This window comes from Phoenix dactylifera, unplaced genomic scaffold, assembly GCF_009389715.1.
Source record: "Phoenix dactylifera cultivar Barhee BC4 unplaced genomic scaffold, palm_55x_up_171113_PBpolish2nd_filt_p 001953F, whole genome shotgun sequence".
NCBI classification, from domain to species: domain Eukaryota; kingdom Viridiplantae; phylum Streptophyta; class Magnoliopsida; order Arecales; family Arecaceae; genus Phoenix; species Phoenix dactylifera.
Genome location: NW_024069236.1, coordinates 1 through 25,530, shown reverse-complemented (window position 1 = coordinate 25,530; position 25,530 = coordinate 1). Strand labels below are relative to the sequence as shown.

The following is a 25,530-nucleotide window of genomic DNA, read 5'->3' as shown; positions in this document are numbered from 1 at the left end:
CTCTTGGTTCCAGAAGAGAGAGAGAGAGAGAGGACTGCTGGTTTGAGTTGGAAGGAAGGTGGCTTGTCTAAGGACCAGAAATGATGCTAAGTAGGTGGCTTTAACAGCACTGAGTTGGTGGCGATGGAAACAGAAAAAGTGAAACAAAATCAGGATCAAGGGATGGTGGTACTATTGGTCGTTTTTAAGTGAATTTATGGCGGGTTTTCAAGGCAGACAGGAGCTCCACCCAGCTGTGCTCTGCTTCAGAATCTCTTGGTTCCAGAAGAGAGAGAGAGAGAGAGAGAGAGGACCGCTGGTTTGAGTTGGAAAGAAGGTGGCTTGTCTAAGGACCAGAAATGATGCTAAGTAGTTGGCTTTAGCAGCCAATGCTCACCAATTTGTTATGGTGGGCTTCTTCCAAAAAAAAAAATCATTATCACCAGGAACATGTTTAAAGCATGTACAAAACAATTCATCACAACATATTTATGGGTACATTATAAATAAATAAATAAAATCGTTATGGTCTTAATGGGAAAATGGTGCATTAAATAGGAGCCACTAGAGGAGGGAAGCGGAACACATTCAGCTGTTCATCCTCTGATTTGTCCAATACCAAAAGATGGCTCGATTAGAAGGGGTAAAAAAAAACCCTTTGATGTTCCGTCTGGCTAGATAAAAGAGAGCACTGGAAATGAAAAAAGCTTTGGATTATAGAGGAGAGCTCTTGCATTTATGCCATGTTTTTTCTTATAACTACAGATTTTCCAAGACACATGTTTTTTCTTATAAGTACAGATTTTCCAAGTCTTGGAAAATCTGTAGTTATGAGATAAAACACGGTATAAATGCAAGAGCTCTTCTTCATCATCCAAAGTTTTTTTCACTTCCAGTGTTTCTTTATCTTTATCAGTTACTAGCTATAAAAATTTGTTTAAAAGGTAAGTATCGCCTAATTTGTAGCATACCAAGAGTGTCTGATTTGTAAACAGGTCCTTTCAGCCAGTGTTTAATTAATCAATTCCCTCTCCCATGCAGCATACAAGTTAAATGATTTGGCACATGCAAGATTGGTTAAGGTGTTACATGATTAAGCCTCGTTACGAAAACATCATGATGGTGTTTTTGTATTTTCAGGATGAATATAGGTGGATACAATTTAATGTTGTCCAGAAGATTAGTGAAGCTCTGGAATATTGTGGTGCAAATCATCTTGATGCCTCTATACCTTTTAAGAGTATTTTTGAGCTTAATTATCTTTCAGAATATAATTGATGGGAATGTTCTAGGCAATACTTGCAAAGAAAGTACTATATTTAGTTTAATAGTAAAAGTTGATGAATTCTGATGAGATTTGGTTGACATTTCTGATTTGTTGTCGGTGCTCATTTCATTATCAAAAAGTGGTTCTTCGTCATATCATGTGAAACATCAGTATCTACTTCATTTCTCTTTCATTTCTATGCCTGAATCCTAAGCACGGTTGGTTTGTTTGCATATATCCCTATTTTGATGTAGCCAACTAATTCTTTCATCTTACTCGTTGGCCCAAAAGAAGATCATACTCCTGAGGCACATCTAAGATGAAGCTGATGACACTCTACCATCTTGTCAATAATTTGATGGGTTTGATGTTAGCTGGCCCATCATGTGCTGAATGTTATTAAAACATCTATTTGTTTACACTATCAACTTCCAGCTTTTGTTTGAATATAGATGTATAAACAATAGCATACAAATTTTGTGTTCCTGTGTAAGGTTCTGTACAGTAATTGCTGAAGTTAGAAGTTCTATCTCTTCCTCTAAAAGCTGTTAAAGAGGTAATTTAGGATCCTGAGTATTTGGCTTCAAGTGCAATCGTTTTATTTATTTGATGTAATTATTTAATTGGTTGGGCTTGATCCTTATATTGTGTGTTTTTTTTCTGGATATATCGGGAAAATATAGGTATGGGAGCATTTTGCTGTTGTCCGTGTTCAGAGGATTTCGAAGAATATGCCCATCCAAGCAATCCCATGTATAGGCACTGCAAATGCTTAAGATACTTCTTTCATCAGCTGTTCGGTGGGGTAACGTTATAAAATCCCAGGTTTTGTTTACATTTCAGGTTTTATTATACATCAACTTCCCATAATTTTTATTTTAGCTTTGTGCCAATCATATTTTCCATTTGGACCATTTCTGATTATGGTGCACCTATCTAAATATGATGTCATATATAGCTGACCTGCTGGTAGAATCTACAGTCTCTTTGCGATCAGTCCTAAAAGAAACCTGTGTTTATGTGGGAAATTCTTGTCTGTGAACATGCTTGTGTGTTTTCCATGTTGATGTTTCTACTTCCCATCCGTGGTGCCTTCTCTGAATCATTTTGACCCTTCATTAATTATTGTCTCCAGCATGATATGAAGGTCAAACACAGATGAATAACGAAGCAAAACAGTATGGTCAAAGGGCTAATTGCTATTGACTGATGGTGAACGAATTAGTAACATTTTGTCTACAGATAAATGTGACTCTTTCTCTCTAGGCAAATTATGAATGCTGTGTTGATGGACTATAACTGCATACTTTGTCAATTATGCAATCTGATATATTTGGAATGCCATTGCTATTATATTATATTGGTCCACCCGGTTTGGCATCATCAGTAAATGTCAGTATATGGGAGTACCACACTTTATGAATCCATTTTCCATGTCAAGCAGATTATAAGTTCTCCATAGAGCTATATTCTGAAGGTTATCTTTGTAAATCCTGTTTCTAATTCTCTCCTTTTCTGCCATACATTTGGCAGTAACTATTTTCTCACTCAATTTCATTTCCCTTGTAGTATAGCGCAATGTTTCGAAGATTGGAGGTGCAGACAGTTGCTTCCCCTGTTCGAGCAGTAACTCCATTGACATCAACAGGCATTGGAACCACTTCAGCTGACAGTTCATTGTCTGAGACCTACCACCTTGTCCCTCAGCCTCCACCTTATGATACAGATCCTAGATTATCTCATTCCCAATGTGATGGGTTCGTCTTAAGGAGGGACAAGTCTACGAGCCACTTACAGGAAGAATCACAGACCCGTCGAAGAAAAGGAAGTAGCTCTGCAGTGGAACATTTAGGTTCCATTAAAAAACGGAACAGTGTAGAAAAAGAGGAAGAAAAACCTAGCCATTCTAAATCAGAGAAAAATCTATATGCAAAAGCTTATAGTACTGGTTATGTGATAGCGAATTCAGAGGATGAAGATGTTTGCCCTACATGTCTTGATGGTAACCCGATTTCTCTTTTGTTTTCATGATCATATTGTTATGGTTTTTTTTTCTTTTTTCTTTATAACTAAAAACAAAATGTGTTGCTTCAATAGGTTGTCTGAAATGCCTTAATATGAGTTCTAATGGGAAAGCCCTTCATGTTATTCAATTTATGGATCTTTGATGAGGAATTGTAGTTTTTTTGTCATCTTTCCTTTGTAGATTCTTTAATTTATTTACTTTCCTTCTCATTTTACAGAGTATACTCCTGAAAATCCAAAAATTGTGACAAATTGCTCTCATCATTTTTATCTGAGCTGTATATATGAATGGATGGAAAGAAGTGATAGTTGTCCAATTTGTGGCAAGGTATCTAATGATGTTTTTTTTCCTCTATATATATTCTTACGTAATATATTTGTTCATATTTGTTCATTGATTGACAGTTTTAGGCCAGTAATACTGGATATAATATGTTTACTTGTTTCTCATTTATTTTCTAGAATTCTCAGAAATTGCATGCAAAGTGTTCAAAGTTTGTTAAATTAATGGCCGTAAAGTTCTTTCCTCTGATTGATTCTTGTATCATTTTCCTTCTTTTTTAACTATATCTGTTAATATGTTTACCTATTGCTTCAGCCTATTGCTAAATTATGGAATAGATAGAACACATTCAGGATCAGTAGAGGTTCAATATCTTCTTAGTCCTTGCATGCTCTTTTAATTTATCAGTACTTTGATGATGTCTCAGGTGATGGAATTCTGCGAGAGGTGATGATACCAACTCATTTAATTTTCAAAATCCATAAACCCGATTTAGCGGCTATGTTTTATACGTAATTGAACTCTCTCCGTCTTAAATCAGTGCAACTGACTCAGTTTGCTTGTTGTTTGTTTTCATTATCAAAAAAAACATAGGTTGAGCTGCAAGGAAGTGAGATTGATCAATGAGAATTAATTTATTATAATACTATATGTTGCTAGAAATTGGACCCGGGGGTAACCACTGGCTGAGAAGGAAGAGCTCCGACAAGTGTGGCATGGCATGTCGGTGTACTGTGTCCTCCGGAGGACCTGCAAAAAGCCGATGGCCGGGGTTTCCGGCGCCGGCCCTCCGATGCTTAAGTCAGAGAGAGCTTAGGAGGAGGATGGCCAGTATATTGACCTTGGAAATCAGTGGGGGGAAGGACCCTTTCTAAGGGAAAGAAGTTCCCTTTTATAAGGAGGTGCGGAGTTACCTGAGACGTGACTGGGCGAATTGATGAGTTACCGTCATGATTCCGCATGATCGCGTGCATTAATGAGTTGCCGTAGATGATTGAGCAGGCAGGAGTGAGTCAATGGGTTGCCGTGGATAGCCTAAGATTTTGAGTAGGCCTGAGTTCTGCGGAGGTCGTGCGCATTAATTGTTGAGTAAGCCGAAGATCTGCGGAGGCCATGCGCATTAATTGCTAACAGTCGCTCATGGCATGGTCCCTTGTCATTTCCGAGGCGCGCTTGGCCGAAGCTCGTTCCGAGGTTGCCGGCCTCAAGTATGAGACGGGGATCTTTCGCCTCAAAATTGAGCAGCTTGAGGCTCGAGAGTAGAGGTGGGCATTGGGCCGGGCGCCCATGCCCCGGCACGTTCCGGCACGAAGCGGGTGCTACAGTAACGGGCCGTGCTAGGTACGACTCATAAAAGGGGGCCGGGCTGGGTTAAGAATTTCTGGCCCGCGGGCCGAGCCCGGCACGGCCCATAAGGGCCTGGGCGGGCACGATTCGTGGGCCAAGCACGGCACGGCCCGCGGGCCAGAAATCCAATTCCCCCCCCCCCAAATACCCCTCAAATTAGCCATTTTATGGCTGTTGGGACGGGAAAAATGGGTAAAAAGCCACAAATAGCCGTTATGGGCCAAAAAAATACCCGTTATGGGCCACCCATAACGGCTATTTTTTTGGGACAGATGGGCCGTGCCATGCACGGCCCGTGCCGGGCCCGGCATGGCCCACCACCCCACGGGCCTAGGGCCGTGCCGGGCTTAGCCTTTAGGTTAAGCGGGCGCGACCCGTTTAGTAACAGGCCGGGCCAGGCACGGCCCGTTTGGTCTGTGGCCCGGTGGGCCTGGGCTGGGCCGGGCCCGGCACGGCCCGATGCCCATCTCTGCTTGAGAGAGGAGGGCACTGGAGGAGGCCCAAGACGCGATGCAGCTCTTCCAGGAGTCGGAAGAGTTCCGCGGCTTATTGGAAGAAGAGGCCGTGGACGGATTCCTTTGCGGCTTCAAGAACTTCCGCCGCCAAATGCAGCGGTACTGCCCTCAGCTCGACCTCAAAGGCATCCGGCCCAGAATGGGGCTCGGCGAAGATGAGGGCGAGCCCGGAAGTTCCGACGAGTGGACCTGCGACACTCCTGCAATTCTCGGGGCAGAGCAGGAGGCTGTTGAGGCCGAGGTTGATCCAGCCGAGTAGGCGGCGCGGGAGATTCCCTCCGCGGAAGCCACCGGGTGCGCTTCCGAGGCCACTGGCGAAGCCCCGTCCGAGGCCGCCACGAATGGTCCCGAAACAGTTTATGCCGAGGACCCCCAAGTGATCATTGTGGACGACCCCGAGGTCGGTGCTGAAGTAGCCGCTGCCCCTTAGGACTTAGCCTCTATTTTCTGTTCTTTTTCTTTGTTCTTTTGTAGACGAGGACGACCTCTGCGGCCACTGTCCGGCCAGGTGAGTCGACCTCAAGGTCAAGTTTTGTACTCAACCCTCAGGCTTTTATTAATGAAATATCCTCTTTTCAGACTCCCCGAGTGTTTGTGCCTGCTTCTGTTTGCATAGTTGATAAACTTTTATTTTGGTTGCTTGAGTTGGATTTTTGTCTGGCGCATTTCACTAAGTCTTCGAGCTCGACTAAGTCTTTAGACCTAGGCTCCGATAGAATTCAGTAGAACTCACTAAGTATTCGAACTCCACTTCTGGAGAAATTATGCTAAGGCTTTGGGCCTAGACTTTAGGAGGACTCGCCAAGTCCTTGTGCTCGGGCTTCGAAGAAGTCCTGCTAAGCCTTTAGGCCTATCCTCCAGGAAACATTTCGCCAAGTTCTTGGGTTCGGCTTCCAGAAGAAGCTTGTTGAAGCTTCGAGCTTGGGCTCAATGACAACATAGGCCGAGGCTGGGCTATCGTCGGAGCTTTTATGCTCTTTGATCTCGAACTCTATCGAAGTGCCATCAGGCAGAACTTGAGCTCATGGCTAGTGACTTGGCATTTTCGAGCCCGGCCAGGGCATCATCGGGCAGAGCTCGAGGTCGTCGTCGCAGGCCGTCTCGGGCTAAGTCAACGTTCGGACATAGCCGGGCCTTTGTCCGGAGGAGTTTGGAGTGGGTGAAGGTCGAGTCGGAGATTGGTGGTAAGGAGCTTTCCGAGCTTGGTCGGAAGATTATGCGCAAGGTCGAGGGAACCTCGGCTCGCGGTCGATTCAGGAGAGCATCCCGACCTTGGTCAGGGGACCCGAGCTTGGTTGAGGCGTTGTTGACCGTTCTGTAAAGATGCAGACGCTGAGTAGGATATGCCTCTCGAACAATCGGAGCTAAGTGTCTCGGGTCAGATTGTTCGAGCCGAGCTAGGTGATTTCGCAGTGACTCCGCGCCAAGGTCGACCGCATTGGCATCCTTTGGCCTATGGTTGGACCAACAAGGTGCCCTTACCCAGATCGGGGCGTACTGTGGTGAGAGGTGTCGAACGACACCGAATGTCGTCGTAGTGTTGTGGAGATGTCGTCGCGAGGTCGAGGGAGACTTGGTTCGCGGTTGACTTGGCGTTGTTCGCTGTCGATCCTGCGACGCTTCCCAAAGTCGAGGGAGCTTGGGCTCGCTGTCAACTCAGCGGAGCATCCCGACCTTAGTCGGAGGATCGTGCACGAGGCCGAGGGAGCTTGGGCTCGCTGTCGACCCCGCGATGCTTTCCGAGGTTGAGGGAGCTTGGGCTCGCTGTCGACTCAGCGGGGCATCCCGACCTTAGTCGGAGGATCGTGCACGAGGCCGAGGGAGCTTGGGTTCGCTGTCGACCTCGCGATGCTTGCCGAGGTTGAGGGAGCTTGGGCTCGCTGTCGACTCAGCGGGGTATCCCGACCTTAGTCGGAGGATCATGCCTCGAGGCAGCTTGGGCTCGCTATCGACCCCGTGACGCTTGCCGAGGTCGAGGGAGCTTGGGCTCGCTGTCGACTCAGCGGGGCATCCCAACCTTAGTCGGGGGATCATGCACGAGGCCGAGGGAGCTTGGGCTCGCTGTCGACCCTGCGATGCTTCCTAAGGTCAGGGGAGCTTGGGCTCGCTGTCGACTCAGCGGGGCATCCCGATCTTGGTCAGGGTCTTTGATGGAGATCGAGTCCGAGCCCGACGTCAACGTGGCGAGGTATCCCAAACTTTGCTGGGGCTTCCGAGCGTGGTTGGGCATCCGAGCTCGATCGGGCATCCTGAAGTTCACAGGCATCCCAATATCAGAAAGAGTATTAAACAGTTAAGGAAGAATTGTAAGTAGATCGAAAGAAAAAGAGCTGTAGTGTTGGTTGCGTTCCCAAACGTCGAAGACCCCTGAGGGTTTTACTGATAGTATATTCGAAGATTTTCGGAGTTCCAACTTCGGTGAATGAGGATCCCTTCGAGGGACTCCAATTTGTATGCTCTGAGCCGCTAGACTCGAGCAATCCGGTATAGCCCCTCCTAGTTCGGGGCAAGCTTTTCCTGCTCGGTAGGCTGAGAAGCTTCAGTTTTTCTGAGGACAAGGTCTCCCACTTTGAAAAGCTTGGCCTTTACTCTGGAGTTGTGGTACTATGCTGCTTTCTGTTGGTACCTCGCCATGCGGACTCAGACGACCTTCCTTGTCTCTTCAACGAGGTCCAAATTGCTCCTAAGCTGAGAGAAGTTGGAGGTGTTAGGATCTGTCACATGCCGCAGAAAATTTTAAAAATTTTTCAGATCACAGCGGAAAGGCATGCAAGATCCCGTTCATCGCATGAACGTATTTTAAATCATTGTTTATAGATAGATTAGGATTAAATTCTTATGAACTATTTTTAAATCATTAAGAAGATCAGATCTTCACCTTGTGTGGGTAGATGATCTTCGCAAATCTGATTTACGTGGATTTGTTGAAGGTTCAATGGAAGCCGCACACGCGTCCGGCCTCTACAGGTATCCACACGAAGTAGTGAACCGATCGAAGCTTTCGTATCTCCCCAGGGTGCTAGCTCCCTTGCAGAGATGTCTTTTGATGGCTGAGATCCTCTCCTTTGAATCAACTTTTGATTGCTTTGAGAGGAGGAAGAAGTAGGAAGGTTCAATGAAGAGGATCCAGAAGGCCCTTCGCAGCCTTTCTATTTTTCTTCGCGTTGGAACCAAATGGAGGAAGTAGGAGGGCTGCCAAGGCTCTTCTTTTTCCTTGTTGCTTGTGGCTCAAAGGAGGAGAGGAGAAGAGGTGTTCACGGCTGGAAGGAGGTGATTTTTCATCTAATTTTCGCAGCCCCTTTGAACCCATGCTTTTAATGGCGTGTGGATAGAGATGAGCTCCTAAATTTTAGGAGCTCATCTTTATCTCCTTGTATTTAAAAATAGGAGGGGCGTACGCCCCTCCTTTTGCCTTCACGCCATCAGCCAAGGGAGGGCGTACGCCCCTCCCTCTTCTCCCAATTGGTTGGCCCCTAGTTGATCAAATCAAGTAGGGAGGGTTGGGTCCAAAGGATGGGTCCAATCCTATTCAAAATAGGATTATGTACACCTATTTTAATTTCTCCAAATTCTAATCCAATTAGAATTTAATTGAACCATGACTCTATTGAACACTTCAATCCTAATCTAATTAGGAGTCTTTTAATTAATTAAATTAAAATTAATTAGGACTTAAGAAAATCCTAATCTAATTAGGACTTATTAAATTTCAGCCCTAACGCAATTAGGACTTTAGAAATCCTACTCCAAGTAGGATTCTAATTTAATTTGAAATCCTAATCCAATTACGACTCCAAGGATCCTACTCCAAGTAGGACTCATTATCAAGTCCAATTAATTAAATCCAATTAATTAAATTAAATTACAATCCGATTGCAATTATTTCTTCTTCAACTCACTAACTCTTAGCGGGTTAACCAATTATCAATCAAATTGATTATTTGTGATTCCTAATCACAATTCAACCATCGGATCGGTCAATACCTCTAAAGTGTGTGACCCCATAGATTTTATTCTGACTGGTAGTGAGATATATTGCGATCTCTATCACAATATCATTGAAAACTTCTTTCAATGGGTTGAAACAATTTCAACTCAATTCATCAGGGATCATCGACCATCAAGATGGTCCCTGTGAGTCTCACCATCCACCAGTGACACCTAGCAGCATGTAGTGGCAATCCAGTAGAATGGAATGATGAACCTCTAAGTGCAGTTATCATATGATACAGTCCTTCTATCGTGGATCCCTACAGACCGAAGGTCATGGATAACTCGTCAAACCCCGTCGTCTGTCATATATCTAGATTTACTCGACTTGAGTTCGAGAGTGGAAAACTCTTTCTCCACTGTATATACTGCTATGGCCAAGGTCTTAGAACTCAGTCTTATAAATCACATAGGATCACTTCTCATCTATCAAGGTCGATAGATTCCATGTAAGTGCATACCCTACTCCTACAGTAAACTTTGTGGAGTGATTGATTATAACCCTATTTGATTTTGATGAGCTCAAAGCATTTGAGTATATCTTATGTTATACTAATGAATTCAATCTAGTGTTTCAGTCAAATATTTGTAAATTTATGGTTAAGTGTCTCTAGCTTTGGTTCAATACACTTTGGATAAGTAAGGAATTCAATTTGAACCAAAGTCTGAGTCTCGAGTCGACTCCGGAAGATTACGAGTCGACTCCAAGCGTATCAGAAGCACTGGCACAAGCTCGAGTCGACTCCTGCACATTACGAGTCGACTCCGACTGAGAACAGACAGCCGGACAGAAAGAATCATCTCAGAACCTGTCAACGAGTCGACTCCTGAAGAATTCGAGTCGACTCCGATGCTTGCCGAGTCGACTCCAGCATAGTACGAGTCGACTCCATGGAGTAACAGACAGAAAGACAGAGAAGCCATTTTGGACTCTGAGAGCCGAGTCGCCTCCCGAAGAACTCGAGTCGACTCCGATGGTTGGCAGGTCGACTCCTAAGGAAGCAAGAGTCGACTCCTAGAGAAATGCAAGGCTAAAAGTCAGAGAGCCAACTTCTATGTCTGAGAGCCGAGTCGACTCCGATGCTTGCCGAGTCGACTCCAAGGCAGCGCAACCCCAAAGACAGAAGACTGTATTTTCGTCTCTGAGAGGCGAGTCGACTCCGAGACAGTTCGAGTCGACTCCGAGACAGTTCGAGTCGACTCCGAGGCAGCGCAACCCCAAAGACAGAAGACTGTATTTTCGTCTCTGAGAGCCGAGTCGACTCCGAGACAGTTCGAGTCGACTCCGAGACAGCACAGGTCAACAGACAGAAGATCGGAATTTCGGGCTCTGAGTGCCGAGTCGACTCCCAGAATATCCGAGTCAACTCGAGTGAGCAAACTTGAAAGAAAGATCTCTGGATTCCTTAGAACGAGTCGTCTCCAAAAGTGCCGGGTCAGCTCTAGACATTGGGGAGTCGACTCCAGGTTCAGTCGAGTCGACTCCAAGTCAAGACAGCACTTTAATTCAAATCCAGAACAGTTGCCGAGCTGTCTCCAGAAAAGCATGAGTCGACTCCTGCAACAGGCGAGTCGACTCCAGATCGCGCGAGTCGACTCCGATCCCAATGAAAACATTGTCAGGAGTTGCAGAATGTGCAGAACGGCTAGAAATATGTGTCTAACTGCTATTTTTCTTTGGGAATGGCTTAAATAGCCTGAGGGAACAGTAATAGTGTAAGAAAGAGAGACTCCATTGAAAGCTAAAGGGATTTTCCACCAACCAAAAGCTCTCTAGAGTAATTACACGAAAAAGAAGGAAGAAGTGCATTAAAGTCGACTCTCCAACTCTCTTCCTCACATTCATTGTTTAATCTTCAATAACTTAGGTAGCATTTTGATGTCGAGAAGGTGTTGAACTTGAACTGAAAACTCGAAGGAGAAAGGGTTTGTCGGTGTAACTGATTATGGCAAGGTAGAAACCCAACTACGACACATACGATACAAGGAAGATGGTAGTTGAAAAAGAAGCAGGGGCGGATTACTTTCTCCCAAAGCCGAAAATACCACTTTGGCAATTAGGACTTGCAACCCATACAGTTGAGATTCGTGGCCCATATGATAGGTACCTGCATTCAGTTCAACCCTCACCCACTAGGTCAATCATAAATGCTCCAGCGTCACATTTCGACAATTAAAAGTCCTAGAAGCTCAAGGCAATCAAGCCCATCTACTTCTCTTTTTCATTCTGAAGACAAGCGGTGGCATGCTTATGCAATTAACCAACCCAATCGTAGACTTGTTCTCATTTTCCATCTCATTTCAAGAAAAAGGGAAACACCTTGTTTGTTATATTTCTTTGAGTTCTAAGGCTTAGGATGGGATGGCTTGGTTCAAGGGTTAGGGCCAGGTCTGCTTGGATTTAGTGGTTAGGATTGATATGAGGTGGTGGTCTCTTAATGGCCGAGAAGGGGACAGAAGGGGATAAAGAATGTTTTCTCTTTTTGTGTTTTCTTAAGGGTTTGGATGAAGAGATAGGGTGGAGGTCTAAAACGGGGAGAGAGAGAGAGAGAGAGAGAGAGAGAGAGAGAGAGAGAGAGAGAGATTACAATCTAAGGATAATGAGAGTGCTAAGTGTATGAAGAAGGTAGGCTAATCTTCTCTACTCTTGGATTGGTGATATGGAAGGGCTAAGATCATGAGGGTGGGGAAATAGATCAAGAAATGAGCAGCATTGGTGTGAGTAAGGCTAGATCTAGAGAATATTTTTAGAGTTAAACAAGTTATTAGCGACTAGTTTCAATGCCAAACATAAAATATATAAGTTAAGCCAATGCATGCCATTTTTTTGCATCATGGAGGGGGAGGGGTTGTTAGAGAGAACATCTCTCACTTATCTTTACTAGGATTTGGGATTTGGTGCAAGGGGGGGTGTATGAGAGAGTGGTGCTTTTAGGGACACATGTTTCATGGAGAGAGAATGAGGGAACAAGTTTATTACAGGGAATCATGACAAGAAACGAGGTGGAGGCATATTGTGTCATCACTTGTTGCACTTACAGACAAATGATCCTAAGTGATTCCAAGAGGAGGAGATGATGAAGGCTAAAGAAGGGATGCCTTTTGCAACCTGCTCAATGCAGACACCTCCAATTGTCGTAATACATAATTTTTTTATTGCATTCCTACTCACCATGTTTACCATCATCCAGAAATTCTACATATCTTAATAAATTTTTCCTAATTTTCTTATTTTCCTTTAAATTCCCTACACCTTTCTTCCCATTTAAAAGCTATGTTCATCATTTTATCTATCATCAAAGCTATTCTAATCGTTCGATCTAACCAAATCGACATGATATTATTGATCTGACAAACAGATTTGATCCGACGACACCCAATGCTGCCCATCAAACCTTGTCTAACCTAATCCTACCGATTCGATATTTTTTTCCAAAAAATTGAAAAAAGTTAACCTTGCCTTTTTTTAAGAAATTCTACTAACAAAGCACCACCATCAAATTTTCCTATAATATAGATGTGGGAAGGAGGAACCATGAATATGAAATAGTGGGTTGAGTTTCTTTTCTCTATAAAGAAGATGGAAAAGAATTTAAGATTTCAATTAGTAAATGCAGAGACAAAGAATTAAAAATTAGCAAAAGCAAAGAGGATGGAGAAGAGGATTAAGAGAAAAAACGTGTTCGAAGCCAACAACTAAGATAAAGAAGATGGTAGCTTGCAGATTTTTGTGGAGTAAGAAAGGGGTTAGCTCTTGAGTAGAGAAAAATTGTAGGGTCTAAATGAAACCCTAATTGAGACAGCATGGGGGAGAAGAGGACCCACCATTTATAAAAGAGAGGAATTTTAGAGTAAGTTAGAGAGACATCTAAGAGTGTATGGTATATTAGAGATTTGGAAATTAGGTGAAGTTAGCATATGCAAATTAAGAGCCTACAGGGATTGATTCGAATATTTCCTTAAGAAATATTAATTATTATAAAATACGAAAAAAAAGATGGACTGACCTACATTATCATAAAAGTAGAGCAAATATCTATCTTTTTTTTCCTCAAAAAAAGCCAAATTTTCTGAACTTGTTTGGAAGATAAATCATGTATAATTCACAATCTAGAACTTTTAGGGATCAAGATGGATTGAAAGACACCTACTTCATTATCTCCAGATCTTAAGAAAAGTTGCTTTTACAACCAAAATCTATTTCTACTCTCTATCCTAACTTCGTTCTACCTACCAGCATGCGGCAAAGAGAACGGCATTATCAAAGCTGTGGATCCATGGGTGATGCCACCCAACAATTTGTAGCTGCCGTTAGATCGAGGATTGCAATGGACAAGATTTTGATGCCCATAGAAGGAGTTACCGCACGTGTGCAAACTACGTGCGAGTGGTTGCCCTAGCTAACAGATGGCATGTACACGTGTGCATAGGCCTGGGTAGCGCGTCCAGTGGGATTTTGATTCCCCACGCGATAAAGTATTCCTCAAGTTGGTTTTTTGATCTCCGTCTTCTTTGCCCTTTAAGCTAAAATGCCCTTGATATCATATTGTAGTCCATGGATTCCAGTCAATCTAGGTTAAAAAACTGATACGACCTAGCACATTTACATTCACTTTTTAATTAAAAATCAAAAACGATTCTAGAGATGCCATCTAAAGTCTTTGCTACAATACTGTGGGACACAATCCATTGACATCACTTGTCACTTGCCAATGGATTTTTCTTTTATTCAATTGCAAAAAATATCTGCCTCTCATCTATTTATTGAAATAAAAAAAAATAAAGTAGTGCGTACTAGGCTGCTGGTGTATAACTAATGTAGTCGGCATCCAACATTGAAGCACTAGTGCTAGTTTAAAAGAATGTTTAGATATACAGTTTTTTTTTTTTTTTTATGTGTATGCATTCATACATATATAAAATTACATAAATATTTTCATAAAATTGCTATTTGCATGTTTGTTCTTTTTTTTTTTCTTTTTTACATATGTATCCATATCCTCTAATGTCGTTAAAAAATAAATAGCTTAAAATGAAAATGACTGAAAAAAAATTATAGATAGATTTGCGAAAAAAAGTTATAAGGGTATACATGCAAATAGTAACTTTATGAGGATATCCATGCAATTTCTGATATTTAGAAAAGTACATATTCAAAAAATTTATTAAAAAAAATCAAAACTTGGTTGGAACTTGCTAAGTCTTTTATGATTCCGTTGGGTCGACAAGTTAAAAAAAAATTGAACCACATTGTCAATTTTCTTTTTTAAGATCATGGCTCGATTAAATTGAAATATTAGGTGATCATATTGGTAATGTTATTCTCTATTTGATTTTGTTATAATTATTATTATTGAATCTATGATATCTATATATTCTTCATTATTTTTAAATGATTAAAGCATATCAAATTTAAAGTTATTATAGATGCTTTAATTAGTAAAATATTTTTAGTTATTTGTAGATATTGAGTTATTGTTTGTTTTGGAGGCAAGAATTTTGTAAAAGGAGTATAATTCATTCTATAAGAGTTGATATTAACAAAAGATCGTGTGACATAATAATATTAATCTTTTTTTGCTATCTTTTTTTATTAAAAACAACTAAATTATCCTCATTGAATTTTGATTATTTTTTATTAGATTTTTTAAGTGTATACCCTCCTAAATATGCATAATTGCATGATTACACTTGCAAAGTTGCATTTACATGTGTATCCTTATAAAGTTTTGTTTGCGTGTCTACTTATAAGGATATTTCAATCATTTTAAATTAAAATTGTTTATTTTTTAACAGCATTAGATGGTATGGGTACATGTATTAAAAAAAAAAGAAGAGCATACAAGCAAAATAAGTCTTTTATAAAGGCATACATATATATAGCAACTTTATGAGGATATTCATACAATTTTGTATATATTGGAGGGTATACATGCAGAAAACCCTTAAATATAATTATAAAAAGATAAGATAAATAAAATTATCATTAAATATAAAATTATCAGATGTTATTATTTTTGAAAGGTAATTATTAGATTTTATGAAAATACTTCAGTACATTACTTGACAATTGAGAGTTATGTTACAGTGGAAGCTTTCCAAAATTAAAAAGCTTGCATAGGATTTGACTGAGTGGTTGATACTAATTAAACAGCCAGGTTATTCAAATTTTGTACCTCGATATAGGATTGCCTTCTCTCCTACCTTTGTCAGTCAAGCCCAAATTATTTTTCATGTCCTTTGCTTGGCAAATGTCCGCAACTTGTTGATGACACCATATTATTCAACAACTTTCTTAGTTGTCATGATTTGAGTGAAAAACCAAGCCAATCTTTATTGTCGAAGCATGGTAACTAGAAACTTCTACCTAGTGTTCTCTGTGCACCTCAAAGCCTTTTTTGCATCTCACTGCTGCACTTACTCCTTGTTACTCTAAATATTTGAGATTATCGGTTTCATGCTCCAGCATCTGAATGTACCTCGACACCTTATCCTAATTTAGATGATGTGACGATTGGGCTCCAGATGGGCTGACCTGGGCCAAAATCGGCAGCCCATCTGGAAGCCACTATCTATTACTTCGGGGTTAGAAAGGGAGGTACGCCTGCCGGGTGTTACAACCGCCTAAAAGCCCTCTAAACGTCGCCATTCTAGCCCCTATGCCTTCCATCCTCCCTGTACACTCCCTTCCAAATTCGGAAGCTGCCGCATCTTGGCCCCCCGTCGGTGTCGCCGGAGAAGGTGCACGCGAACTCCTCCCCGGAACTAGGTGAGCCCCTTCTTTTTTTCCCGTAGCCTTCTTCCCTCCCGGTTTTCTCAGAATAACAGAGAAAGAAAGAAAGAGGGAAAGAGGGAAGCGGAGGCTCAGTGTGCGGCCGCGAGCGTCGCCGGCGCCGCTGACCCCGGCCGTGAGCACCGCGACCGTCGCGGGGAGCGGCCGTAGGCTTGGCCATGGGCATCCCACGACGCCGCCGGCTTCTCCCGGTGCGTCTCTCCTCTGTGGAAGAAGAAAGGGCCGCCGCAAGCGCCGCCGGCCACGACGCCGGCCCTCCCAAGAGCTCCATCGCCTCTCCTCCCAAGCTCCGGCTTGGGATCTTCCTCCTTTTGTCCTCACGGGAGAAGAGTGGGAAGGTGAGAGGAAGAAGAGAAGAGAGGAGGAAGGAGGATGCTTCGGGAAAGAAAGAGAGGAGGAGGAGACGAAAAGAGAGGGGGAGAGCTACGGGGAGAAGAAAAAGAAGGGAAAGAGGATGCTTCGGGAAGAAGAAAAGAAGAAGAAGAAAAAAAAAAGAGAGAGAGGGGAACAGGCCAGGGAAGCTTCGGGAAGAAGCAAGAAGAAGGAAAGAAAGGGAAAAGAAAAAGAGGAAGAACATAGAAAGGAAAGAGAAAGAAAAAAAAAAGAAAAGAGAAAAGAAAAGAAAAGAAAAAGAAGAAAGAAAAGAAAAGAAAAGAAAAGAAAGAATCGTGGGCCGAACTGGGCCAAACTTGGGCTTTGTTCATTGCGGGCCCAACTTGGGCCCAATTCAACCATGTTGGGCCCAGTTTAGGCTGTACCCCTTTGTAGGCCCAACTTGGGCCCACTTCAGCCTTGTAGGATCCTATCTTATTTTGAGCCGTACCTATTAAGGGCCCAACTTGGGCTCAGTTCAGTCGTGTGGAGCCCTATTGGGCCGCGTCCAATAGTATTTTAGATTTTACTTTGCCCTAAAATTAACAAAGAAATTTATTATATCTAAACAGGTGCACTTGATCTGTTTGTTTGAAGTGAGATTTAAGCGAGGAAAGGTGAGTAATTTAATACCTCAAAGTGTATTTTTCAAAGTATTTGATAAAATAATTATTAGTGATTGAATTTTGAGATATATTTTGTACCTAGCAAAATGGGTCATGCTTGTTAAATATCATTTGAAATTTATGTTATATGTTATGAAATATGGAAAATATGATTGGGCGAATGATGAAAAATCTATTTTGTATACATGTATGTATTTTCAGCATGGCTATGATCTGGCCCCACCAATGGGGATTATTCGTTGGCCCTGTCGACTTGTATCTGTGAGAGATCGGTTTCGATATCGTACCATCGGTGATTATAATAGTGGTGTTAGGATACCGTACCACCGGTGTTTAATAATAGTGGTGTTTGGACACCGTACTACCGGTATATAATAATAGTGGTGTTTGGCACTTTGTGCGACCTATGCTACTGGGTTTTGTGGCCGTAGCCTGCATATGCTGTGATTTCTGTATCAGAGTTTTTGTGAAAATGATGATAAGTTTTGAAAAGAAAAAAAAATATGCTTATTTGTGATTTAATTCTCAGTCATTATTTCGAGGAGGTAAAAGTCAAACTAGCTATCTCTATGCTAAGGAGGAATGCTAAGTTTTGGTGGTCTGTTATGGAGACAGCATATGAGGTCAACGGAATGGCCTGGAGAGATTTTAAGAGGGTATTTTATGCTCAGTACTTTTCGGACTCAGTTAGGCAAATAAAGCATAATGAGTTTTTATCGCTGACTTAGTCTGAGCATATGACTGTCTTGGTTTACGCCAATAGGTTCAATGAGCTGGGCCAATTATGCCCCCAGTTCATGGAGGACGATACGAGTAGAGCCTACCGGTTCGAACAAGAGCTTAGATATGGGATCAGGTCCTGGACATCTTCACAGTTAATTACCAGCTATAGGGATATTTTGGACAGAGCCTTGAAAATGGAGGCTGAATTGAAAAGATTCGATAGAGAAACGGCTGACCTGATGAGATCTAGACCAGCTAGAAATCAGTGTGGCAGGCCAGGGGATTTCAGGGGCACTCCGATTCAGAAGAAGCCCAGGGCTCGCACTTATTCTGGCAAATCCCATAGTGGGCAAATCCCATAGTGGGCCCTATCCGAAGAGAGCAGGGGCATGTTATAGTTGTGGACGGACTAGACATCTGGCACGTGATTGCCCGAACAAGAGGAGGCATGAGCCCAGACCTCCTGTACCTGGTGACCAGAGGCCAAGAAGCAATGCTCGAGTTTTGCACTGACCCACCAAGATGCCAGTGCCAATGACCGGGTGGTGATATGTACATTACCAGTCAGCTTGGTTGATGCCTCTATTTTGTTCGATTCTGGCTCTATGCATTCCTCTATTTCAGTTAGTTTTTCTATATAATTAAACTGCATACCTGAGAAACTAGAAGAACCATTGCATTGCATGTTCCTACACCTTCTACAGAAAACAATAATTGTTGACATTAGGTACAACAATTGCATAATTCAAATAGGGGTAGGAGAGCTAGTGACAAATCTTATACAACTTGACATGCAAGACTTTGACATCATTTTAGGAATGGGATGGATGTCTCAATACCACACCCATATTCACTGCTACAGTAAAAGAGAGATATTCTAGATACCTGAAGAACCAAAGTTCTTCTTCCAAGGCGATGCACCCCTGCAATGTAATTCATCATTGCATTTTATTTTTGCCCTGAAAGCCATGAAGGCATTAAGAAAGGGGTGTGAGACTTATTTAGGCTGTGTAATGGATACCTGAAAGGAGACCAAACTGGAAGATATTCCAGTAGTTAGGGAATACTCGGATGTTTTTCCAAGATGGATTACCAGGATTACCCCCTAATCGAGAGGTCGAATTCACTATCGATCTCGCGCCAGGAATAGGACCTATTTCCAAAGCTCCTTATTGAATGGCCCCTGCCGAGCTAAGGGATTTAAAGATCTAGCTACAAGAATTTCTGGACAAGAAGTTTATCCAGCCTAGTGTATCTCCATGGGGAGCCCTTGTCCTGTTTGTGAAGAAAAAAGAAGGATGGGAGTATGCAGGATGTATATCGATTATTGAGAATTGGACAAGATAATAATAAAGAATAAATATCCTCTGCCCCGAATTGATGAATCTTGTAAGGTGTATACGAATCACAAAAGTCTAAAATACCTCTTTACTTAGAAGGAACTCAACATGAGACAGGAAAGATGGTTAAAAAAAAAAATTATGACTTGTCTATACACTACTCTCCGGGAAAAAGCTAATGTTGTGGTAGATACGTTGGGCAGAAAAACTTCTGGTAGTATTGCTGCTCTACTCATCTCCGGAAAAAGCTAATGTTGTAGTAGATGCACTGAGCAGAAAAGCTTCTAGTAGTATTGCTGCTCTACTCACCTTCGGGAAAAAGCTAATGTTGTGGTAAATGCACTGAGCGGAAAAGCTTCTCGTAGTATTACTGCTCTACTCACCTCTCAGAAGGAAATCTTGAAAGATTTGAGGAGAGCAGAAATCGGGGCATGTTGGCATGATCTTGATGTGCATGTGGCAAATCTGTGTCCAACCTACCTTAATAAAGAGGATCAGGATTGCTCAAGCAGATGACCCTCAGTTGCAAAAGATTAAGAAGTGATATTGAGACCGGTTCTTAGTCAGAGTTCAAACTTCATGAGGATGGATCATTGAGATTCAGAAACAAAATTTGTATTCTAAATGACTCTGATTTAAAAAGAGAAATTATGAGAGAAGCTCATAATACTAAATTTACAGTACATCCTAGAAGTACTAAAATGTATAAGGATTTGAAAAATATATTCTGGTGGAATAACATGAAGAGAGAAATTGTACAGTTTGTAGCTCGGTATTTGCTTTATTTGCAAGTTAAGGCAGAGCACCAGAGACCGATAGGATTGTTGCGTCCCCTTTCAATTCCTGAATGGAAGTGGGGACACATTACAATGGATTTCGTCTCTAGGTTGCCTCGTACTCCTAAGGGTTATGATGTTATATGGGTGATTGTAGACAGATCGACTAAGTCGGCATACCTATGGCATTCAAAGTGGGAATGACACTAGAAAAGTTTGCGGAGCTCTATATTGAGCAGATAGTGAGGTTGCATGGAATACCCATATCCATTATTTCGATAGGGACTCGCGGTGTGTATCTCACTTTTGGGACAGTCTGCATAAAGCTTTGGGGACCACTCTCAGCTTTAGCATAGCTTTCCACCCTTAGACTGATAATCAGTCGGAAAGAACCATTCAAATCTTGGAGAATATGCTGAGGGCTTATGTGATTGACATGAGAGCCTACGTGGGAACTGGAGGACGAGATGAAGGAAAAAATATTCAGACCTTTTTGAAAACTAAGGTATGTTAAATTTTGAGGACGAAATTTTTAAAAGGAGGGGAGAATGTGACGATTGGGCCCTAGATGGGCTGACCTGGGCCAAAGTCGGCAGCCCATCTGGAAGCCACTATCTATTACTTCGGGGGGAAGAGAGGGAGGTACGCCTGCCGGGTGTTAATGCGGTTACAACCGCCTAAAAGCCCTCTAAACCTCACCATTCTAGCCCCTATGCCTTCCTCCCTGTACACTCCCTCCCAAATTCGGAAGCTGCTGGATCTTGGCTCCCCGTCGGTGTTGCCGGAGAAGGTGCACGCGAACTCCTCCCCAGAACTAGGTGAGCCCTTCGTTTCTTTTTTCCCGTAGCCTTCTTCCCTCCCGGTTTTCTGAGAATAATAGAGAAAGAAAGAAAGAGGGGAAGAGGGAAGCGGAGGCTCACTGTGTGCGGCCGCGAGCATCACCGGTGCCGCTGACCCTGGCCGTGAGCACCGCGACCGTCGCGGGGAGTGGCCGTAGGCCTGGCCATGGGCATCCCACGACGCCGCAGCTTCTCCTGGTGCGTCTCTCCTCTATGGGAGAAGAAAGGGCCGCCGCAAGCGCCGCCAGCCACAACGTCGGCCCTCCGAAGAGCTCCATCACACCTCCCAAGCTCTGGCTTGGGATCTTCCTCCTTTTGTGCTCACGGGAGAAGAGTGGGAAGGTGAGAGGAAGAAGAGAAGAGAGGAGGAAGGAGGATGCTTTAGGAAAGAAAAAGGAAGAAGAGAGGAGTAGACGAAAAGAGAGGGGGGGAGCTATAGGGAGAAGAAAAATAAGGGAAAGAGGATGCTTCGGGAAAAGAAAAGAAGAAGAAGAAGAAAAAAGAGAGAGGGGAACAGGCCAGGGAAGGTTTGGGAAGAAATAGGAAGAAAGAAAGAGAAAAGAAAAAGAGGAAGAAAAGAGAAAGGAAAGAGAAAGAGAAAAGAAAAGAAAAAGAAGAAAGAAAAGAAAGAAGACCCATCGTGGGCCGAACTAGGCCAAACTTGGGGCTTTGTTCATTGGGGGCCCAACTTGGGCCCAGTTCAACCATGTTGGGCCTAGTTTGGGTCGTACCCCTTTGTGGGCCCAACTTGGGCCCACTTCAGCCTTGTTGGACCCTATTTGGGCCGTACCCATTATGGGCCCAACTTGGGCTCAGTTCAGTTGTATGGGGCCCTATGGGGCCGTGTCCAATAGTATTTTAGATTTTGCTTCGCCCTGAAATTAACAAAGAAATTTATTATATCTAAACAGATGCACCTGATCTGTTTGTTTGAAGTAGGATTTAAGCAAGAAAAGGTAAGTAATTTAATACCTCAAAGTGTATTTTTCAAAGTATTTGATAAAATAATTATTAGTGATTGAATTTTGAGATATATTTTTTACCTATCAAAATGGGTCATGCATATTAAATATCATTTGAAATTTATGTTATATGTTATGAAATCTGAAAAATATGACTAGGCAAATGTTGAAAAATCTATTTTGTATACATATATGTATTCTCAGCATGGCTATGATCTGGCCCCGCCAATGGAGATTATTCGTTGGCCCTGTCTACTTGTATCTGTAAGAGACTGGTTTCGACACCATACTACTGGTGATTAGAATAGTAGTGTTTGGACACCGTACCACCGGTGTTTCATAATAGTGGTGTTTGGACACCGTACCCACCGGTGTATAATAATAGTGGTGTTTGGCACTTTGTGTGACCCATGCCACTGAGTTTCGTGGCCATAACCTACATATGCTGGGATTTCTGTATCAGAGTTTTTGTGAAAATGATGATGAGTTTTGAAAAGAAAAAAATGTATTTATCTGTTTTTTAATTTTCAATCATTATTTTGTGTTTTGATTAATTACCTGATATGCTTTGACCCCACTCTGGGGTATTATGTTGCTTACTGGGCTAGCGTAGCTCATTATCCTATTTTATTTGTTTTTCAGATCTAGAAGTTTGATCGCACGGTATTGGGGAGTGCGATAGATTTTGGGAGTTTTTGCTAAAATTAGAATTTTGATTAGTCAAGTTAAAATATTTGAACTACGTTGATATATGCAAATTTTGGAACTTTGCAAGATTATTTTGTATATATATGATATATATATAATGCTTAAGCAATTTTTAAGCACTTGTGCTAGCTTTGATATGTTCCAGTGCCTTGCGCGCCCGTGCGGCCCGCCGCGCGGGCGTGCGGCATCTGCCGCGCTCCGGGCACGGGCTCGGGGCCGTGACAGATAATGAAGCCAAGCGGAAGATAATGCTTTTGGAGATGGATTGACACAATATCTTCTCCTTGACTTGCACATGTGGAAGGATATCATGATGTGGTCGAGGAGATTTTTGCATAAATAAACCCAATATTTCATGCAAGAACAGCATTATACTGAGTATAATATTAGATTTTGGGTTGTAAGCGGAAATATACTGAGTATAATATTTGATTTTGGGTTGTAAGCCATTCCATGTTTCCCCTTCGATCTTCAGTAAGAGAATTTGGGAAGAAGATGGAAACTTCCAGTCGAAAGCTTTGCTTTATGCTCTTCATCATCTTGAACATCCTCTTAAATTTCTTATCTAACTCCTTGTTTTTGCTCCTCCTTGTTTTTCAAATGAAGAGAAATGACAAGCCATAACAGAGAAATGGAGATGATAATTTTATTGTAAGCCCACCAAAGATAGTTTAACATGATATTGAAATTTTCCATGAAAGAACTATAAGATCAAAATATTAAATTCTAATCTTGCGCAGGATGCATTCCTCCTTCTAAGCCATGAATTCATTTCAGGCCCTGCTCTATAAACGCCAGCCATACCTCCATATCTCCCAGACCTTGGTAGAAGCTGGAAGAAGGCATGGCATGCACTAAACTCTCAGTTGTAATGCTTCTCCTGCTATCTGGTATTTATTTCATTCCCTTGGTAGTATGTGTATTTATGTGTGTGGACTAACTATAAGCCTAGAAACTAACTCATTTATTCCCTTGGTAGTATGTGTATTTTATTGTTTGATGCCACAAAAAACATATAGCCTTGTTTTGGGAGGTGCAAATTAGCATGGGCACCGCGCCATGCAACTACTCCGTCGTGAAGACGTTGACAATGAGAAGCTGCCACCCAAGTGCAACTGCTGCAACCTTTTCGAAGATTGTACCCTCCACCTATAGGATGGGTCTCAAATATCTTGTTGAATTGGCCTTCAAAAGCTTAAGCTAATTAAATATCAGTAATATATGAAACATTTATCTAAATAAAGGATCTAAATATGGCCATGTACTATGATCACCATTATTAGTTGCCGGTGGAGCCAAGATTATTCCATAGAGATGCCAGAAATAAACTTGTAACATGTATTTTTCTTTTTATTTCAAAATTATATGCATATAAAATTGTAGTTTATATTTAAATTACTCAAAGCTTAACATGGCATAATATCAATCAATTAGATTGATTTGTGAGAATAAAATTCTGGAATGGTGCTTGAAATTGATTGTCTAGGCCCAAAAAGAAAACTACAAGTGAGGCCTAGGCCTGGGCCATGGAGAAATTATTAGGTGGATCGGATACATCATAGAACTAGGATGAAATCATCTTAGATAGATTCACTTCATCCTAAATCCATGATGCACCTAGTCCATCTAATAATTTCATCTGGCCACGATTGGAAAAAAATAAGCATGTTACGAGCTTCAGTTAAACTAAGGTTGAAACCGAATAATAGATCAAACCTATTTCTAGAGTGGTACGTGTGTACTTTATGACTCATTTTCAATCTATAGCTGAAGTCGCTAGCCATCAAATGAGACTGAAAAATGATCGGCTATGCGGTCTATTTCAAATAAGAACTTGGCTGACTAGTACAATCCACATTACATGTACCAAAATATGGGGTAATCCTCCAAACGAGGGATATCCCATGCAGTACATGTCGTGCCAAAGAGAGAAAGTAGAGCCAACTATGGGCCCAGATGATAAATTGCAAGCTCATGCAAACATCAGATGCTAAATGTAAACTTCATCGGATCAATCAGATGCAAATACATGAGGCATTACATGTTAAACCTCTAACATATATAAATACAGAGGAGCATTAATTTTGTAATTCCATTCAAGAAAAATGTTTCTCAAATGAACTAAATTGCCCTAGACAAAGATAAGGTTGATTTTGCTTTCTAAAAATAATTTGAGATAATACCGTAATCAAACATGAAATCATACGGCACGCAGTCAACCCTCCACCAAAGTCCACTATAGCTGCTGCATTCAAGAAGAATGAAGAAGATGTCCGATTTTGCTTTCTAAAGATTATCTAAGATGATACCAGAATCTTTCACAACATCATATACCAATACAGTTAGATTTGGAAAAATCCACCACTCATCTCATTGAGGAAACTTGATGCTTTATCTTAGCCATCACTATTCACATTGAATTTCCAAGATGAATTGTCAAATTTTTTGTGCCCTCGGACATAGCACATTAAATATCCATTAGTGTTAGGACTAAGAACATAAAATCATATCAGGTATATAAATACATGCTGGACCTCCATCTTCAAAACAAGCTTACAAGAGATGGCATGCATTAAACTCTCAATTATGATGCTTCTCCTACTTTCTGCTATTACTCTCTTCTCATATGTGGGTATGTCTATAATTTATACATGGACCGGCAAGAAACTAATCAATTTATTTTCTTTACATGCTTGGTGTTTGATGCTAAATGGCATGGTCTTGTTTGCCGAGCTGGCAAAGCAACACCTGTAAAAATCCAGACCTCGCCCAAAATAGCCAGCCATAAGGTATTATTTGGGTTCCTTGACCCTGTATAAGTATCCAAGATCTATCGAGCGAATAACCAATGTGGGACTAAACACATGCATGCTGGATCCTTACATACTCCCCCTATTTAAGCCCTCATATCCTCGTCAGGCTAAAAGTTTAAATCTATTTAAATATAATCACAAACACCACGATCGTCTCATGGTCAACCTCAAT

At 41.9% G+C, this 25,530-nt stretch overlaps 1 protein-coding gene and 1 long non-coding RNA gene across 4 annotated transcripts; both read left to right on the top strand.

The window, feature by feature from the left end:
* Positions 1-816: 816 nt before the first annotated feature.
* LOC120109249 (E3 ubiquitin-protein ligase At3g02290-like) lies at positions 817-23,529 on the top strand. 3 transcript variants are annotated; one of them, XM_039123003.1, is made up of 5 exons: positions 817-1,802; positions 1,930-2,723; positions 2,816-3,248; positions 3,490-3,599; positions 23,323-23,529. In XM_039123003.1, exons 3-5 carry the CDS (start codon positions 2,825-2,827, stop codon positions 23,401-23,403), a joined length of 615 nt encoding a protein of 204 aa, XP_038978931.1. In that variant the 5' UTR covers positions 817-1,802; positions 1,930-2,723; positions 2,816-2,824; the 3' UTR covers positions 23,404-23,529. The 3 variants fall into 3 exon arrangements, with proteins under 3 accessions (XP_038978931.1, XP_038978928.1, XP_038978930.1); XM_039123000.1 differs by having other exon boundaries at positions 835-1,802; positions 1,930-2,051; XM_039123002.1 differs by lacking the exon at positions 817-1,802 and having other exon boundaries at positions 1,934-2,071.
* Positions 15,362-17,335, top strand: LOC120109250. Its single transcript, XR_005510210.1, has 2 exons — positions 15,362-16,175; positions 17,144-17,335. It is a non-coding gene; the product is annotated as an uncharacterized LOC120109250 (long non-coding RNA).
* Positions 23,530-25,530: the final 2,001 nt, after the last annotated feature.

Bases quoted from the DNA above. Each gene is read 5' to 3' on its own strand.
- LOC120109249 (XM_039123000.1), top strand. From the start codon at position 1,932: ATGGGAGCATTTTGCTGTTGTCCGTGTTCAGAGGATTTCGAAGAATAT. The intron at 2,052-2,815 runs GTAACGTTATAA...TTTCCCTTGTAG, and splicing joins TTCATCAGCTGTTCGGTGGG to TATAGCGCAATGTTTCGAAG. The intron at 3,249-3,489 runs GTAACCCGATTT...CTCATTTTACAG, and splicing joins TTGCCCTACATGTCTTGATG to AGTATACTCCTGAAAATCCA.